Source organism: Aegilops tauschii, chromosome 7 (assembly GCF_002575655.3).
Source record: "Aegilops tauschii subsp. strangulata cultivar AL8/78 chromosome 7, Aet v6.0, whole genome shotgun sequence".
In the NCBI taxonomy this organism is placed as follows: domain Eukaryota; kingdom Viridiplantae; phylum Streptophyta; class Magnoliopsida; order Poales; family Poaceae; genus Aegilops; species Aegilops tauschii.
Window position 1 is genome coordinate 9,970,748 of NC_053041.3, and position 16,949 is coordinate 9,987,696.

Consider the following 16,949-nt stretch of genomic DNA (forward strand, 5'->3'; position numbering starts at 1 on the left):
TTCAGGCCTAGGCCCCGCCCGTGGGCAAGACCGGGCTGGGTCGGGTCAGGCCGGCAGGGCCGGGTTTCCCATGGCCAGGTATAACTTTGACTAGCATTTGCAGATCCATTGGTGATCAAATTGTGCATATCTATGTCTGTTTCATAGTCCGCGCGATGATCTACATACTTTTTATTCTTGTTGCATGCTTAGTATGGATATAGGGTATCAGATATGAGATACACGGATGTGGAGGACAGAAATTAAATAGTGTCGTGACAGTGCCCTGGGCGCATTCGCGGGCGTTTGAGGGGTCAGTTTTGATGGACCTTTCTCCGCTCCTCTTATTACCAATGAAGCCATCAAACAGGGAAGACGAGGGGGAATGAGGCCATGTCTGTTTGGGTTTTTACTTTTGCGTTTGTAGTTTTCCACTTTGACAAAAAGCCAAAAAAACTCTTAAATATGTGCTTTTGCTTAGGCTTTTGGCTTATACCATCGTATAAAGATATTGATTCATAAGCCAAAAGCCGAAGCAAAAAGTCCCTATTTAGGAGTTTTTGTGCTTTAAAAAAAAAGTAGAAAAGATACAAAAGCAGAAGCAAAAACCAAAAAATAGGACATGAGGCGGCGACATGTATGGAAGTTGTGCCAGCGGGTAAAGTTGGGAGTATAGCTGGCCATAAATTGGGCTAGGCCTAATAAAGCCTGTAGCAGAAAACCTAGGCCCGAGCCTAAATTTCAGCCCCGGCCCGACCCATCAGAGGAAAAGCCCGTCGGGCCTCAGGCCGGGCCTCTTCCTTAAAACGAAAATATGCCAAGCCCAAGCCCGACCCATGGGCAAGACCAGGCTGACCGGGCCGGGCCTAATAAAGCCCCCGTAGCATAAAACTTAGGCCTGGGCCTAGATTTCAGGCCTAGACCTGGTCCATCAGAGGAAAAGCCCGTCGGGCCTCAAGCTAGGCCTAAAATGTAAATATGCCAAGCCCAAGCCTGGCCCAACCCAGCCTTTGGGTTCAGATTTCAGGCCCAGGCCCGGCCCGTGGGCAAGACCGGGCCGGGTTTTCCATGGCCAGGTATAGTAGGGAGTCACTGCTCTGAATTTTTATATGGTGGAGATGCTCTTAGGGGTCGTAATCTGAACCGTGAGACAGGTTAGGGGTAACATTGACATCTCTCTTGGGTTCTTCTTCTTCTTCCATGAGTCCCGTTCACCACACCTGTGCTGCCATGGCGTAGCTCCACCTTGCGCTCCTCAATCGAAATCTCTTTGTGTAGGTAATTCCGCCCTCTTTTTACATGTTTCATCTGCTGCTTGGCTTCTCATCCATGACTAGAATTATCTTTTGCTTGCTTCAGCTACAGGCGGGGATCGATGTTCCGATTTATCAGTGCTTGGCTACAGGTGGTGCTCCGGTATATCGCCGCATGGCTTCAGGCGGCGGCGGCCGCGGCGTCGGCAGCGGCGGATAAACTGGATGCTGCGTCGCTCTCGCTTCAGGGGACGGCGGCGATGGATTTTCCTGCTACTGTTTCGCTTGGCCCCCTCCACCGGCAGCTCCATTCATTCAGGGCCGCCAAGAACAATCTCCCAAACGGGGTTAGCGAGGGCCAGGTCCGGCGCCTCGAAGAAGATCTGGAGACACTGTTCACCGAGCTCAAGATCGTGTCGGAGGCGGACGACCCCAGCTTCACGGCAAGGTGCTGGATGAAGGAGGTGCGGGAGCTCCGCTACGACGCAGAGGACTTCTTCAACGAGGTCCCGCGCTCCTCCCCCGGCGCCGGCAGAAGCGCTCTTCACACCCTCATTCTTTCAATCCCCAGAAAACTGAAGCGGCGGCGCCAGGTTGCAGAAGCTTTCTCAGATCTGTGTGCTCGTGCCAAGGATGCGAGTCAAAGACGCCAAAGTTTCCAGCTTGGACCAGCAACCATCAAACCTGAATTTGGACAAGTCAATGTCAGCCGCTCCAAGAGCCTCGGACTTATTGGCCTTGAGGAGTCCATGGATAAGCTTGTCAAGCTGCTGGCTTTGGACGACCAAGAGATTGCAGAGCTGCTGGCTTTTGACAGTGAAGATACAGAGCAACTAGTTCAGGTGGTACCCATCTTTGGATCTGCAGGTGTTGGCAAAACAACACTTGCCAGAACCTTCTATCGGAACTTCGGGGGGAAATTCCAGTGCCGGGCTTTCGTGCGGGTATCTCGAAATCCAGATATGAGGAGGATACTTTCCAGCATGCTCTCACAAATTAAGGCGCCACCGGTTCATGGCTTTCCTGATGTGCAGGACCTTATTGACCATGTCAGAGAATATCTGCAATGCAAAAGGTACATATTCTACTAGTACTGAATACTCCTTGTGTGCATATGTACCTTTCAATTGTATGTACATTTCAGTTTGTGCATCAGGAATGATAATGCTCAATCCTGATGTACACGATCAAGTGTGCTTTCACCACCGGTCCATCAGGAATATGTACATGTACCTTTTGCATTGTTGAACATGTACATTCAGGAATATGTGCAGGACCTTATTGACCATGTCAGAGAATATCTGGAATGCAAAAGGTACATGAACAATAGAGAATATCTGGAATGCAAAAGGTACATGTCCATGGAGTATATCTTTTAACTGGACAAACGATGCATTGTTGAAAAACAATGATAAATGTCTTGAGCAAATAAGCACTACTGTATATCTTAAGAGGCTATTTGGGTTGGATTTAGGAAAAATAAACCTTTTCAATTTTCTATTCTTCATGAATTTTGATTGCAGGAAGTTGATGAATTGGGAAAAGTAAACCATTATTTTTGGATTCCTTATGTATACACATGTACATGTACCAATCTAGAGCCCAGGGGAATAGACAAAGTTGCCTCCTATGTAATCTTAAGAGCATAAGTTTTCTTAATGCATTTTTTCCGGTGTAGCAAATTACTCGTTTCAATTGTTTACTTCACTGCCCGCTTGATCTTCCTTAATGGCCTTACCCTTATCCACTGCGCGCTGGCAACTCGCGAACCTATCAAGCCCGTGACTTCTCTTGCCCGTGATATTTAGGATATAGTATTTCTTACTTTAAGATTACTAACAATAATACCAATTTCCTTGTAATTTGTGGTTTATTTATTTATTTTATTTTGGTTATACTTCTTTTTTTGTTTTTTTGTCAGCTTGACAAACATGTTTATTGTGAATAAAATATTCTGCAGATACTTGATTATAATTGATGACTTGTGGGCCTCCTCGACATGGGATATTATTAGCCGTGCTTTTCCTGATGGTGATTGTTGCAGCAGAATAATAGTAACCACGGAAATCAAGGATGTAGCATTGGGATGCAGTAGGTATCAGTTTAAGTACATGTATGAGATGAGTCCTCTTAATGGTGATCAGTCAAGACAGTTATTCCTCGGTAGAGTTTTTGGGTCTGAAAATGGTTGTCCTCCAGATTTCAAAGAAGTTACATATGAGATTATTCGAAAATGTGGAGGTTTACCATTAGCAACTGAAAATATAGCCAGCATGTTAGCATGTGAATTAAACGTTGATCAATGGAAGCACATACGAGATTCTTTACCCTCTGTTTTGAGATTGAGGACAGACCCTAGTTCGGAAGGGTTGAAAGAAGTTCTGAACATTATTTATGACAATCTTTCACCATATTTGAAGACATGCTTGCTATATCTTATTATGTATCCAGAGGGAAGCACTATCAGCAAGGACGAATTAGTGACACAATGGGTAATTGAAGATTTTATCGGCGAAGGGCAAGACAGGGAGAAAATTGCACGGTATTACTTTGATGACCTTGTGAGTAGAGGAATGATCCAACCTGTTGATAGAAATTATAACGATGAGGTGTTGACATGTACAGTTCACCACATGGTACTAGATCTTATTAGGTACAAATCTCTGGAGGAGAATTTCATCATTAATGTGAGTTGTTTTCAAACAACTACAGGTCTTCCTGACAAGGTTCGTCGACTGTCTGTCCAGTTCGGTGGTGCAAAATGTGCAAATATACCGGCAGACTTTATGATGACTCAAGTTAGATCGCTTATATTTTTTGGCTTCTTGAACTGTGTACCTTCCTTTGTGGAATATAAGCTGCTTCGAGTTCTGATTCTTCATATCTGGGCTGATCAAAGCAAAATATTTGACCTCACTAGAATTAGCGAACTGTTTCAGCTGAGGTATCTGAAAATTGATTGCAACATCACTGTCCATTTGCCAGATGAGATTCAGCAGCTACGATTCTTGGAGACATTAGAATTGCATGCACCAGTAAGTGATATGCCATCGGATATTAGTTGCTTGCCCTTACTTCGCACTCTGGGCTATTTTGATCTCGGCAAGAACTCAATAGAGAATGTACAGAGCCTTGGCGAGCTGAACAATCTCCAAGACCTTCATCTCACCTGGTCTAACATAGCAGACCCTGACAACCTGAAGAACAATATGCAATGCCTGGGCTCAATTCTCCGGAAACTCAGCAACCTCAAGTCTTTAACTCTAGTACGTGCAGCCTCCTCTCATCCAGATGTTTTAGACGATGCTGGTGGTGCAATCTTGGGTATTACTGGCGATGTCTTGAGCAGCGTGTCCTCTCCCCCACCCCTTCTTCAGAGGCTTGAGCTGTCAGGGCGCTGTTGCATCTTTGCCAGCCTACCCGAGTGGACCAAAGAACTTGGCAATCTCTGCATTTTGAAGATTTCAGTTAGGAAGTTGTTGAGGAAAGATATTGATATCCTCAAAGGATTGCCAGCCCTCATGGCTCTCTCGCTGTACGTTTGGACTGCCCCTGTAGGAAAGGTCGTCTTTGATAGTGAGGGGTTCTCAATTCTCAAATACTTCAGGTTTACATGTGCTGCCCCATGCCTGGCATTTCTGATAGGATCAATGCCTAGTGTCCGGGAGCTTAAGCTAGCATTCAATGCTAATAGAATGGAGCAATACAGCCAGATAGTTGCTGGCTTAGAGTACCTGATAGAACTTAAAGAGATAACTGCAAAAGTTGGGGGCACTGGTGCGGATGAATCTGATAAAAGGTACGCGGTGTCGGCATTGAGTGGCGCCATTGCCAATCATCCATGCTCTCCTATAATCACAGTACAATGTGTAGATCGGATTTTGTATGGTGAGGACGATACGAGTGCCGTCACACAAGAACAAGAACACTGGACTCTGGAAGAAGAACATGAGATGCAAGAGGAATCACTTGATCCTCTTCCTGAACTTGTTCCCATTCCAAGCACACAAACACAAATGAGAGATGGAAGCCAGAATGGAGGAACAGATAGCTCAAGGGAGGTGCTGACACAAACAAGAGAGGGAGTTCAGGATGAATTAATAGAAAGATCGATGGAGGTCCTGACATATGAACAGGAACATGTAACTCTGGAAAGACAACACGAGATTCATGAGGAATTGCTTGATCCTCTTCCTGAAGTTCTTTCAACTTCAAGCACACAGACACAAGTGAGAGAGGAAGTGCGGGATGGAGAAATAGAGAGATCAATGGAGGTGCTGACACAAGAGCAAGAACAGCATACCCTGGAACAACAAGATGATATGACAGACAGAGTGCTGAATGTACAAATAGGGACATTGATGGAGGTGCTAGCACAAGAAGAACAATGGCGCAATAATATGCAGAATAGTGGAATCGGGAGATCGATGGCGGTGGTGAGCGCTTCCCATGGCACCTTGGACCCCCTACTGGACAAGCTCAATGCTTTGCTCGCCGAGGAGTATGGCAACTTGGAAGGTGTCCTCCATGAAGTCAGTGCCCTCAAATCTGAGCTGACATTAATGCATACGGCGGTGAGAAAGTACACGATGCTAGAAGATCCAGATGTCCAGGTGAAGTTATGGCTATCGTTGCTGAGGGAGTTCTCCTATGATGCAGAGGATTACATTGATAAGTTCATTCACCAGCTCGACAATGGCGGACATCATGGCGGATTCAAGCAGATCTTCGGCAAGACTGCTTGCCAGCTGAAGACGCTTGGATCTCAGCATGAAATTGCAGAAAAAATCGATGAGCTGAAAGATCGTGCCAAGAACTTGAAAGCGAGTAGTTACAAGATGGATGATACTGCTTGCATCACATCTTGCCATTCCACCGTGGATCCCCAGTTGGCTGCTCTTTTTGTTGATTCTGCACACCTTGTGGGCATTGACAGTCCAAGAGATGATCTTGCCAAGTGGACGGTCGAAGTAGGAAACAGCTCAGCCAAGCATCATTGCAGGATGTTATCTATTGTTGGGTTTGGCGGATTGGGAAAGACAACACTAGCGAATGAGGTGTATCGCAAGGCTAAAGGGCATTTCCATTGTCAGGCTTTTGTATCAGTCTCACAAAAGCCGGATATAAAGAAAATTCTCATGAACTTGATCTCCCAAGTGTCTCCCCATGGATTCACGAAAGATACTTACAATTGGGACAAAATGAGATTAATTAGAGAGCTAAGAGAACTGCTAAAGGATAAGAGGTAATTTCAGCCCACATTCTTTCCTCCAAAACATGTATCATCTCTCATGCGTATTCTCATTAATTTTGACTGTAGTTACTGCTTGTACAATTGTTTTTCTCAACGAACACCACTACGATTCTAGCATTACTTTAGTTTTTACATCATGGCCTATGCAGTACTATTATGTCCAAATAATGAGTACAATATTGTATACACCTTGGTCCTGAATTACCCTTCTGAAATATGGCTAAAAAACGTCCAATGCAGGAAACTTCTGTCATATGAAAGTATGCATAGCCAAATAGCCAATAACTATTCCTTATGTTCTCGTCTTATCGATAATATTGCCTTGATTACGGTGCACTTATAATCGGAGGTAAAAAGAAAAAACATCAAGAAATCGGTGTTAGTTAGAAGCACTAAACAGATATGCAAAATGATTAACTGAACTAAATTCCAAGACTCGGTATGAGGAAGATTAGAGGTGAGTTGTAGTAAGTATATTGCTCACCATTACGTATCATCTTTGGCTCCTGAGTGGATGCAACTTAATAGTAACAATCTGATAACTACCCATCCTTATCAAACAAATATTAGTTGTTAAATGATGCTGTGAACTTCAGTTAAGTGGATGCAATACTGATGTACGCATAAAATTGGATATGGAAATATAAGGAACAGTGGAACAATAGCATGATGCACTTAATACCCTCCGTTCCAAAATAGATGACCCAACTTTGTACTAACTTTGTACTAACTTTGTACTAAAGTATTTTGGAACGGAGGGAGTATTTGAGTACCCATTGGAGTTTTATGGATTTTTTACCTTTTCTATCTGAATTACTTAGCATAATAATTGAATCTGTTTTCTAATACTAGGTATCTTGTTGTCATTGATGATATATGGTCCATATCGGCATGGAACATTATCAAATGTGCTTTTCCAGAGAATAACTGTTCTAGCAGAGTTATAACTACTACACGCATTATTGAAGTTGCAAGGTCATGTTGTATGGGTCAAGATGACCGCATGTATGAAATGCAACCCTTGAGTGATTTTCATTCTAAAAGATTGTTCTTGAGAAGAATTTTTGGGTCCAAGGATAGTCCCGATATGCTGGAAGAAGTTTCAAATGAAATTTTGAAAAAATGTGGAGGCCTACCATTGGCAATTATCAGTGTATCTAGTTTATTGGCAAATAGGCCAGCTAACAAAGAGGAGTGGGAAAAAGTTAGTGCATTGGACAAAGACATAGGTCTAGAGGAAATGAACAGAATACTATGCCTTAGCTACAATGCTCTTCCAGATAATCTCAAGACTTGTTTGTTGTATTTAAGTAATTTTCCTGAGGGCTGTGTGATTGAGAGAGAGAGATTAGTGAGGCGGTGGATAGCAGAAGGCTTTATCTCTGAAAATCATGGGCAGAGTCAGCAAGAGGTCGCAGAGTGGTATTTCTATGAGCTTATCAATAGAAGTATGATTCAAGCAGTGGACATCTGCTATGATGGTAAGGCTCGTGCATGTCGAGTCCATAACATGATGCTTGAACTCATCATTTCGAAGTCAGCTGAGGATAATTTTGTCATGGTGATTCGTAGCAGGCAGACTGGTTTGGTAAATCGCCATGGTTGTATTCGACGGCTATCAGTCCAGCACATTGACCAGAATATTGCATCTGTATTGGCAAATGAAGATCTAAGCCATGTTCGCTCTTTAACAGTAACATCATCAAGTTGCATCGAACACTTGCCTAGTCTTGCTTGCTTTGAAAATTTGCGTGTACTAGATTTTGAAGGGTGTGATGGATTGGAAAAGTATCACATGAAGGGTCTTGGCAAGTTTTTCCAACTAAAGTACCTGAGCCTTAGGGGCACTTGGATATCACATCTACCATCAGAAGTTGTGATGTTACGTAATCTAGAGACCCTAGATATTAGGGAGACACATGTAGAAGAGTTGCCTGCTGAAATTGTCCACCTTACGAAGCTACAACATCTTATCGCTTCAACAGATTATGTAATGCCTGGAATAAAGATACCAGATGGAATCGGGAATATGAGGAACTTACGGGTATTGTTGGGCTGTGGTATCAGCTCGGGTTCTGTTGGTGCACTAGAGGAGCTCGGTAACTTGACCAATTTGAATGAGCTCGATGTACAGTATTGGGGAATAGGATCCGAGTACAAGAGGCATGAAGACAGGTTCCTCTCCTCATTAATCAAGCTTGGTAGCTGCAAGCTACAGTCTTTTAGGATATGGAGGAAGTGCCCTGGTGATGTCAAGTTCTTAGAATCATGGCTCCCTCCGCCATTTTCCCTCCAAAGATTTGAGATGAGTGGCTGCTACAGTTTCAAGTGGATTCCATGCTGGATTTCACCAGCACTGACCAGTCTTGCATACCTAGAAATTAATATAGTGGAAGTAACGCAGACGGATCTGTGCATACTTGGAGAGATGCCTGCCTTGCTTCACCTGGGGCTAACATGCCAGACTTTCAGAAAAGAAAGGCTTATTTTTTACAGCAGAGGATTCCAGCATTTGAAGGAATTTGTGTATGATGTTTCTGTATTGCCATCGGGAAACCTTCTGTTTATGGAAGGGGCACTGCCAATGCTTGAGGATCTTAGCCTAATCTACTGTGTATCAATGGTTAATGCCTATGGGTTTTTCCTGGGTATCGAGCACCTCCCAAGACTCAAAAATGCACAAGTTCGCCTCTACAAACAGGGCGCGGCATCTTCTGATATCGCTTCCGCAGAAGTTACTATCAGGAATGAAGCAGATGACAATCCCAACCGTCCCAGAGTAACTCTGGTGGAACATGTAAAGAGAGAGGATTATTGCTCCGACGGTTGTCCTAACAGAACCGTGGCAGTTGAAGGACTAGATGCCAATACAACTAACCAGAAGGTATTGGTCATTTTCTTTACCAAGTTTTAGTGGTTCATGGTTACAACAATCACTCCTTTGCTGTGTCTGTTTTGCGTTTTATCCAATTTTTTTGGCTTTTTGACCCCATATTGCAGGGTGGATCTCGAAAGACAACAAATCAAACTACAAATCGTTGAGAAGCCTATTTCTCAGCCGCGTGTCTTACCCTTTTTAGGGAACTTATTAAATTCATGAAGAACTACAAGTGGGAGGTGGCGAGCTGCGCTCGCTCGCCTGGAACGCTCGGACAAAGCCTGGGATGAAGCAGATGACAATCCCAACCGTCCCGGAGCAACTCTGGTAGAACATGCCAAGAGAGAGGATTATTGCTCTGGCTAATGAATGTTCTAACGCAACTGTGACAGAGTTCTGCTGACAAATCCAGAATTAGTTGCCAATACAACAACTAAGCAAAAGGTATTGATCAGTTTCTTTACCAAGTTTTAGTGGCTCATGTGCTTCCGACAATCACTCCATTGCTGTCTCTGTTATGCATTTTATCCATACCACCGTGACGCCTATTTCTCAGCCGCGTGTCTCCTACCCTTTTTAGGAACTTAAATTCATGAAGTACACTGCTAGTGAGAATTGGCGCGCTGCTGCCCGCTCAACTGGAACGCTGTGGTGAAGCCTGGAACGCTCGAGCAAAGGGGCCGGCCCCGGATGGAGGGGTCAGTCATAAATGCTACTCCCTCCGTCCCATAATGTGACCCTAGTGTCAAAAAACGTCTTACATTATTGAGACGGAGGGAGTATTTTCTATGTGATACTATGAGAATTTTGTTGTTGTTGAACTCTGTATCCTATTGTTTTCACTGATTAAGAATTAAGCTTGCCTCTTGGGTTGGAGCCTTGGTCTTATTTACTGGAGTATTTCCTTTTTGTGTGTGTTGTAAGCTTATCCAACGACTTTTATCAACCGAAGAGGTGGAAATGTACAGGAGATGCAGGCTCTTCATGGACCCTGCATGCATGCTTCTTTACATCTCCTCTTGTGGCATTTGCAGCAAGGAAGGCCGGCCATCTGAATTTACAACATTCTCTGGTGCACTTTTACACTATGAATTGTTGTCAAACTGTTGATTAAGCATGGGATTGCAAAAGACTCTGAATGTTGCCTCGTGTATTGAAAATGTGTATAGGCCAGCTATTGCACGGTTGGTTTATATGGTGTAATATGTATTTCGTGATTTACTTCATGAGTTAGACCAGAGATATTGTTATTTTCCTCTTCTACAGACTAGTCCAAACTTTACAGAAACCGACTTCGAACAAAGCTAACAGTCTTACTTTCGGGCAGGAGGAACTAGATGATCAGATCAGATTCACAGAAATGAACCTGATGGAAAACGCCATCATTTACGGCAAACATCACTTACACAGAAATCCCCAGTCTTCTCTTGCTCAGGCTGCAGGAAATCCCCGGTCTAGATGCTACAGTTGATTTGATGCATCGAAAAGGTATGAACATCTTATAAATTACCTAAATAAATACACACTATGGAAACACGGTTGAAGATTTATCATCTGACATTAGTTTGGTATATGGTAGATGTTGTCAATTCTTTCTCTAAACTTTGGTAAAACTTCAAAAGGTTTGGCTGAGAGCAAAACAAACACGTTCTCAAATTGTGGAAAGGAGGGAGTAGATGGTTACGTTCACAGAAATAAACCTACACTAGTGTCAAAAAACGTCTTACATTATGGGACGGAGGGAGTAGTAAACAAATCGTTTACGGTGAACAACACTTTTCTCTAACAAACTTGACAAAAATGACATCAGTTTAAGCATGGCTACAAACTTGCAGCAGCAGCAGCAGCAGCAACAGCATCGAAACCAGGCGGCCAGCTGTCCACTCAGTTTGCACTATGGAAATATAATTAAAATTTATACACGACGAATCAAAAGAATCAAAATGGAGACCAACATGGCACATGACAGCGCACGACCGAAATAATGAGGGAAAAGGCTAGATGCATATCCATCTAGGGTTGCTGCAGGCATAGCAAAACTAGCCATACATATCATATTTGCCACAGATTTAATCAAATGCATTATTATTTAGTTCTCCTCACATGAAGAGGATGGCCAAGCCTATCAGGATTCAACTAGGATAATCACCATCTAGAAATTTGCCAGCGTAGAAACCAATGAATCTCTGCATATCAGAAGTAAAACGAGCCTCTTCTGAAGATAAACACAACAAGAGGAATTCAGTTCCATCCCCCAACAAGATTGCTCCAGAATGAAAAGCTGGTCATCGACTCTAGCTAGAAAAGATCAGATCACAAAATGGTAGAAGCTTTCGTCTCATTTCGTCTTTAGCTGTGACGCTGGTGATCTCACTCAAGCATCAGACTTAGCTGATCTCACCTTCATCCTTGAGCAAGAAGCCGCTCCACAGCAGCGAGGTCTCCTCCTTCGAGCAGGCCGTGGTGACGATGGTCACGTTGAACCCTCCGATGGTCTCAAAGATCTCGAAGTGGTCCTCTATCTCGGGGGAGAACTCGCAGAACTCCGTGGCCATGAAGAACTTTACGCAGTTCCCCTGCTCGATCGCCACCTTGGAATCCAACATGGACATCACTGTCAGGACCCTTACCAGGAAGTTGTACATGCCGTGCCCACGGATGATGCTCTGCCTCAGGGACACGGCGTCCTTCTGGGACCCCAGGTATGCGTTGGTCGCCTTTCCTTTCAGATGGGCAGGCAGCTCCGCCTGTATGCATCTCTGGCCGCACAGAATCTCCATGGCCAGTTTCCCAAACTGGATTTTGGCACCCGTGGTAGACTTGGGCACCAGTCTGATCTCAAACAACCCAGGGACCTCCATGGTGTTGGTGTGGTTAAGTTTGAGCAACAGATCCTCACGCAACACATCTTCGTAGTGGAAATGGAGTGGGAACATCATGGCTTTTCCGCTTTTCGCGCCCTTGGCCTTTTTGCCCACCCGCCGTTTCTGCACAAACAGATTATTTATTAGCAATTTTTACCAGAAGCATCACTACTAATCAACTACCAATTGAAGGCGTCATCATCATCATCAAAACACAACATTAGATCAACTGAGCATCACATGATTAACTGCACTTCATCACTGCGTAACCCTCTTGCATTTTTCTCTTATGCTTCCCCATTTAAATATATATACAAAAGGCCAAGTTGAATCTGGGTGCAGGTTACAGAGGAAGAATAGATGTTGATATACCTGTGGCTTTGACAAGTTTATCCACATACTCCCTCTGTTTCATAATTCTTGCGGTGGTTTTAGTTCAATGACAAGATATATGGAACGGAGGGAGTATTATTTTTTCATGTCTCTTGTCAATTCTTCAGATATCCCCTCATCTCTACATGATATTTTCCACACAATGCCTGCTGTTCCCTAAACTATGGACCGTCCATATGAGATTCAATGGATACAATATGGGCAACCAGTAGAAGCACGTTTCTATCCAGTAGAATTTAGTTTTGAGTTTTCATATTTATTTTCTATTTACAATCTTATATAAAAGTTTGGGCCAGGAAAATGTTAAAAACCCTGCTGTTAATCTATATATTTAGTTATACAGCACATGTGGTTTCAATCATGCTTGACCTGAACTAGTTTAGTACTTCGATGTCAGTTTCATTTTGTATTAACTTAACGGAACCCAACTATAATACATGATCACTGAATCAACTGAACCATTTCTACTCCCTTTTCTCTAGCATCACTCCCTTCTTTCATCCAGGCCAGACATCCGACACGTGTAAGATTTCAGACTTTCAGTTAGCAGTTAGCATACATAGCATATCATTCTCTTTTGACACTGTATCCCTTTTTTTTATTGGATGCAGGATGCCACGGTATAAACTTTGCTTGCTGATCTAGCAATAAAGAATGGGTGCAAAATTTCTCTGCTGTAAGGTATATGCAAATCAAGTTGTGATGGTGGTGTATTGTCTCGAAAGACAGTCCACTACGCGTATGAATACCCAGTACTTGTTTCTTGTGCTCTGTTTTTGGTGAAGTACAAGGCAGATAATGTCTTACCAAAATCAGAATGCATGCATTCATGGATTGTTCATTATATATACACAGAAAGTAGAGCAGCGCTGTTAACCTATAAAGCTCATATGACGTCCACAAAGTACACAATTTAACACATTATGGTGTGTGGTTCAATTTAACAAGTGCAATGTATTGCCAGGATATAATAGACCCGCCATTTCCCCTTGGTAATAGCATTCTGGTTTTCTGGTGCTATTCTAATACGTTGGCTTTGACTATCTAATGTACTTACATTTATCCGTACAAAGAAAAAAAGGTGTTATTTTCTCTCTCTGCTAAACTATCTCCATTTTGACATCAGCTAAATATACACATATAGCATTAAAGCAACAATTTGAAATGGTTCTGAACAACACATCAGTCAGGGCAGAACATCAGGCAAGGTGCGCATATTCTGCTAGCAGCTACTCGTTTACAAATGGATCCTACACTCACACACAATTAGCAGAACATGATTGATTTAGGGAGGGGAGTAACACACCTGCACTTCCATGACAGGGACATCTGAAGCGACATCCGCTGCTGCAGGGCTTGAGCTGCACACATATAGCACGAACAACTCATTCAGGTCTTTCCACAAGCAAGAGGCAGGCTGGCATCAAAGGCTTGAGATAGTAACAAGAGATACCTGAAGGCGCGGGCTAGTGGTGCAAGCCTCGAGAGCAGCGGAGGCACACCGGCGTGCTGGTGCGCCCTGGAGGCCGCCTGATCAATCGCAGTAAAACACATCAGATCAGTTCAAAGATGTTGTGAATCGTTGTCCTCCTTGGGTTGTAAAGAAAGAGGTCCAAGAAATGCGGGGGAGGGGCGCCTGACCTGGGAGATGGTAGCAGTGGCGAGGGCATGGCTGGACCTGGCCGCGGCGATGAGAGATCTGATGGACATGGCTGCTGGCGCTTAAGCTCTCCCAGCAGCGGCGACCTGTTGAAACAGAGAGGAGAAAGTGATGAGGACTCGCGTGGACCTTGCGGGTTGGAATGGGTATTGCAACAACTCTCTATCACGGAACAAGATACAAAAGTTAAGAAATGGGGCCCTACTCATCATAAGCTGGCTGCAGCAATCGGTCTCATTCGAGTGGTAGATAAAACATAATTTTGACAGCCTAACCATGTCTCTCTTGAGCATCGACTGCTGCTCAATACTGTTCCTAATTCCAACCCTTGTAAGTATCATGGCCGTGTAGGAACCCGGAACAGGAACCAACTCTGCTGCTCGCAGTATTAGCAGTTGCCATTCTCTTGCCGATGCCACCCATCATAATAAATATATTGCTTCTACTGTTGATACATGATTGCATTCACGCAAACGAGCCAAGCCCAACAGGAAACGCCATCATCTAAGATAAACATACTTGCACCTCTACCAAACTAGTCAACAAAGACATGGCATCATCATATGTAAACATCATTTGCAACCAATTTTAGCATGGAACCATATATATGCACATTTCCAAATAGGTGCATCAGAATGACGTTGCATTATCATTTGTAATTAGATAGAGTAGTTAGCAGCAGCTTCCAGATCAAAACAAGCCCCTAATCAGCTCAGAAATGCATGGACAGACCTGGAGCATAAGAGGGGGAGAAACGTGGATGGGGAGAGTGGGGGCGCTGTTGGGCGACGGGGAAGGGGTGTGGAGAAGAGAGGAGGAAGGGGTATGCACGCCGTCGGCCGTCAGAGGGAGAGGGAGAGAAGGACCAGAAGGTGACCGAGGAGGAGGGGGGAGGGGGGGGGGGGGGGGAGGAATGGGGGGACGGGGCAGTACCTCGACGGCGGCTAGGAGGCGCGCCGGTGGACGGGGAGGAGGCGCGGGGAGGGGCGCGCCGGCGGAAGGATGATGGGGACGGGAAGGGAGGGCAGTGGAGATGGGGAAGAAGAAGGTGTGAGGAGGGGGTTGGATGCTCACCTCCGCAGCGACGATGGCGGCGTGACCCGTCCGGCGGCGGCGGCGTGATCTGGGAGCGGAGCGGGAGTGGGGAGCGGCGGCGAATGGGAGTCGCAGGGAGCGCCGCCTATTCCCAGACACACGCACGCGGTGGGGCAGCGAGGGAGCGCGATTCTGGGCCGGCCCATTTGGGGGCGGGGTGCCCCTGTTTATTTTTCTGCTTCATTAGATTAGAAAATGTTCACGTGATCCTCAAAAATAAAATGCTCTCGGAATCAGAATTATCCCGAGTTCAGAAGATACTCTTGAGTTGGAAAAAATGTTCCCGATTGGAAAGCACGCTTGCAAACTTGAAGAATGTTCGTCGGTTCCGGAAATTTTTTTCAGGATGCAAACAAAAAGTTCCTGATTTTGAAAATTATTCACGATTTCAAAAAAAATGCTTCTGGGTTGTAAAAAATTTACGATTTTCAAAAATTGTTCATGATTTCAAAACAAATGTTAGTAAAAAAATTGTTCACGATTTCAATTATTTGAATTGTATGAACAAATATTTGACTTAGATGTAATTTTGAATTATATTAACATTTTTTCAAATTCATGAACATTTCAAGAAGATGAGGAACATTTTTTGAATTTAACAAAAAAAATGCTCATGATTGTCAAAATGATCGTGAAATGAAAAGACCGCTTCGTCGTTGCGATGGGGGGACCGCGCTTGTGGCACCCCCGCATGTAAGGCGGCTTGGCTGGCCCAGCAACCTGCGGCAAGGCAGGCTATGGGCTTCCTTTTCATCTTCTTCCCGTCTTAATATTTCGAAAATAGAGAAAACGTAATTTGTTAAAGCCAGTTTAAAAAAATATAAGAATTAGAAATTTTCATGATTTAAAATTATTAAATCACATTCTTTTTCATTTCAATTTCCCTTTATTATATGAGAAATATATGAGCTAAGAATTTACATATTTAAAATTATGATATAATTTTTTGTAATTCAATTTTCTTTTTTGCTAGGCGAGGTGTCCTTATTGCCTAACGAATCAACTACCTCAAATTAGTCTGACAAGTATATTACCTTGTATTACCAATGTGAATAAAGATACATATGGATAAAGCCAGGCCATTCCAACCAATAGCAACATTGTTTCTTGTGGACCTAGATATTGCAGATGTTTACCAAATCCAAGAGCAAACTTGGAACTTAAAAGCATCTCCAACAGCACATCCAAAAACACAGTTGTGAGAAAAACTGCTCCAAGCCTTCAACAACTGACCAAAACCTACATGGGACCAGTTTTTGTCGCATCCCAAAAACTGCTATAGGTTCCCTAAAGAAATTGCTACAGGAGTGGTACGTTTGGGCTTCTACTAGCAAAAAAGGTGGTGCCAAACCTAACCACCGCCTCGTCACGACCACCGTGCGGCCCACACCCTCATTCCGCCCCATTTTGTCCCTCGACGTTGTCTGCAGAGCCGCCCTAACGCCCGACGAGGTCGCCACACTGACGGCCAGTCACATAGATTCCGGTCGTTTACTAGTTGTCACCGCCGCCGCGCTGCACGAAGATGGTCGCCGTCGCCACCCGGCGAGCTCGAATAGGAGACGGGCAAGGT

The 16,949-nt window shown here is 44.1% G+C and overlaps 2 protein-coding genes across 6 annotated transcripts; one reads left to right on the top strand and one right to left on the bottom strand.

Annotated features, from left to right (window-relative positions):
- The first annotated feature begins 1,112 nt into the window (after window positions 1-1,112).
- On the top strand, window positions 1,113-10,624 carry LOC109748541 (uncharacterized). Of its 4 annotated transcripts, none has more exons than XM_073505621.1 (7): window positions 1,113-1,253; window positions 1,339-2,307; window positions 3,193-6,477; window positions 7,339-9,370; window positions 9,487-9,808; window positions 9,945-10,062; window positions 10,289-10,624. In XM_073505621.1, exons 2-5 carry the CDS (start codon window positions 1,355-1,357, stop codon window positions 9,526-9,528), a joined length of 6,312 nt encoding a protein of 2,103 aa, XP_073361722.1. In that variant the 5' UTR covers window positions 1,113-1,253; window positions 1,339-1,354; the 3' UTR covers window positions 9,529-9,808; window positions 9,945-10,062; window positions 10,289-10,624. The 4 variants fall into 4 exon arrangements, with proteins under 4 accessions (XP_073361722.1, XP_020163160.1, XP_020163159.2 ...); XM_020307570.4 differs by having other exon boundaries at window positions 1,116-1,257; XM_020307571.4 differs by lacking the exon at window positions 10,289-10,624 and having other exon boundaries at window positions 9,945-10,231.
- A 797-nt stretch (window positions 10,625-11,421) lies between these two features.
- LOC109748540 (large ribosomal subunit protein uL5m) lies at window positions 11,422-15,585 on the bottom strand. Of its 2 annotated transcripts, none has more exons than XM_020307569.4 (5): window positions 15,356-15,585; window positions 14,263-14,367; window positions 14,075-14,151; window positions 13,928-13,982; window positions 11,422-12,351 (listed from the first exon to the last, which is right to left on the bottom strand). In XM_020307569.4, exons 2-5 carry the CDS (start codon window positions 14,329-14,331, stop codon window positions 11,752-11,754), a joined length of 801 nt encoding a protein of 266 aa, XP_020163158.1. In that variant the 5' UTR covers window positions 14,332-14,367; window positions 15,356-15,585; the 3' UTR covers window positions 11,422-11,751. The 2 variants fall into 2 exon arrangements, with proteins under 2 accessions (XP_020163158.1, XP_045087610.1); XM_045231675.2 differs by lacking the exon at window positions 15,356-15,585 and adding an exon at window positions 15,215-15,336.
- Window positions 15,586-16,949: the final 1,364 nt, after the last annotated feature.

Coding starts and splice junctions, on each gene's coding strand:
- LOC109748540 (XM_020307569.4), bottom strand. CDS start 14,331: ATGTCCATCAGATCTCTCATCGCCGCGGCCAGGTCCAGCCATGCCCTC. Junction 13,983..14,074: donor CCACTAGCCCGCGCCTTCAG/GTATCTCTTGTT, acceptor ATATGTGTGCAG/CTCAAGCCCTGCAGCAGCGG. Junction 12,352..13,927: donor TCCCTGTCATGGAAGTGCAG/GTGTGTTACTCC, acceptor CTGTTTGTGCAG/AAACGGCGGGTGGGCAAAAA.
- LOC109748541 (XM_073505621.1), top strand. CDS start 1,355: ATGTTCCGATTTATCAGTGCTTGGCTACAGGTGGTGCTCCGGTATATC. Junction 2,308..3,192: donor GAATATCTGCAATGCAAAAG/GTACATATTCTA, acceptor AATATTCTGCAG/ATACTTGATTATAATTGATG. Junction 9,371..9,486: donor CCAATACAACTAACCAGAAG/GTATTGGTCATT, acceptor CCCATATTGCAG/GGTGGATCTCGAAAGACAAC.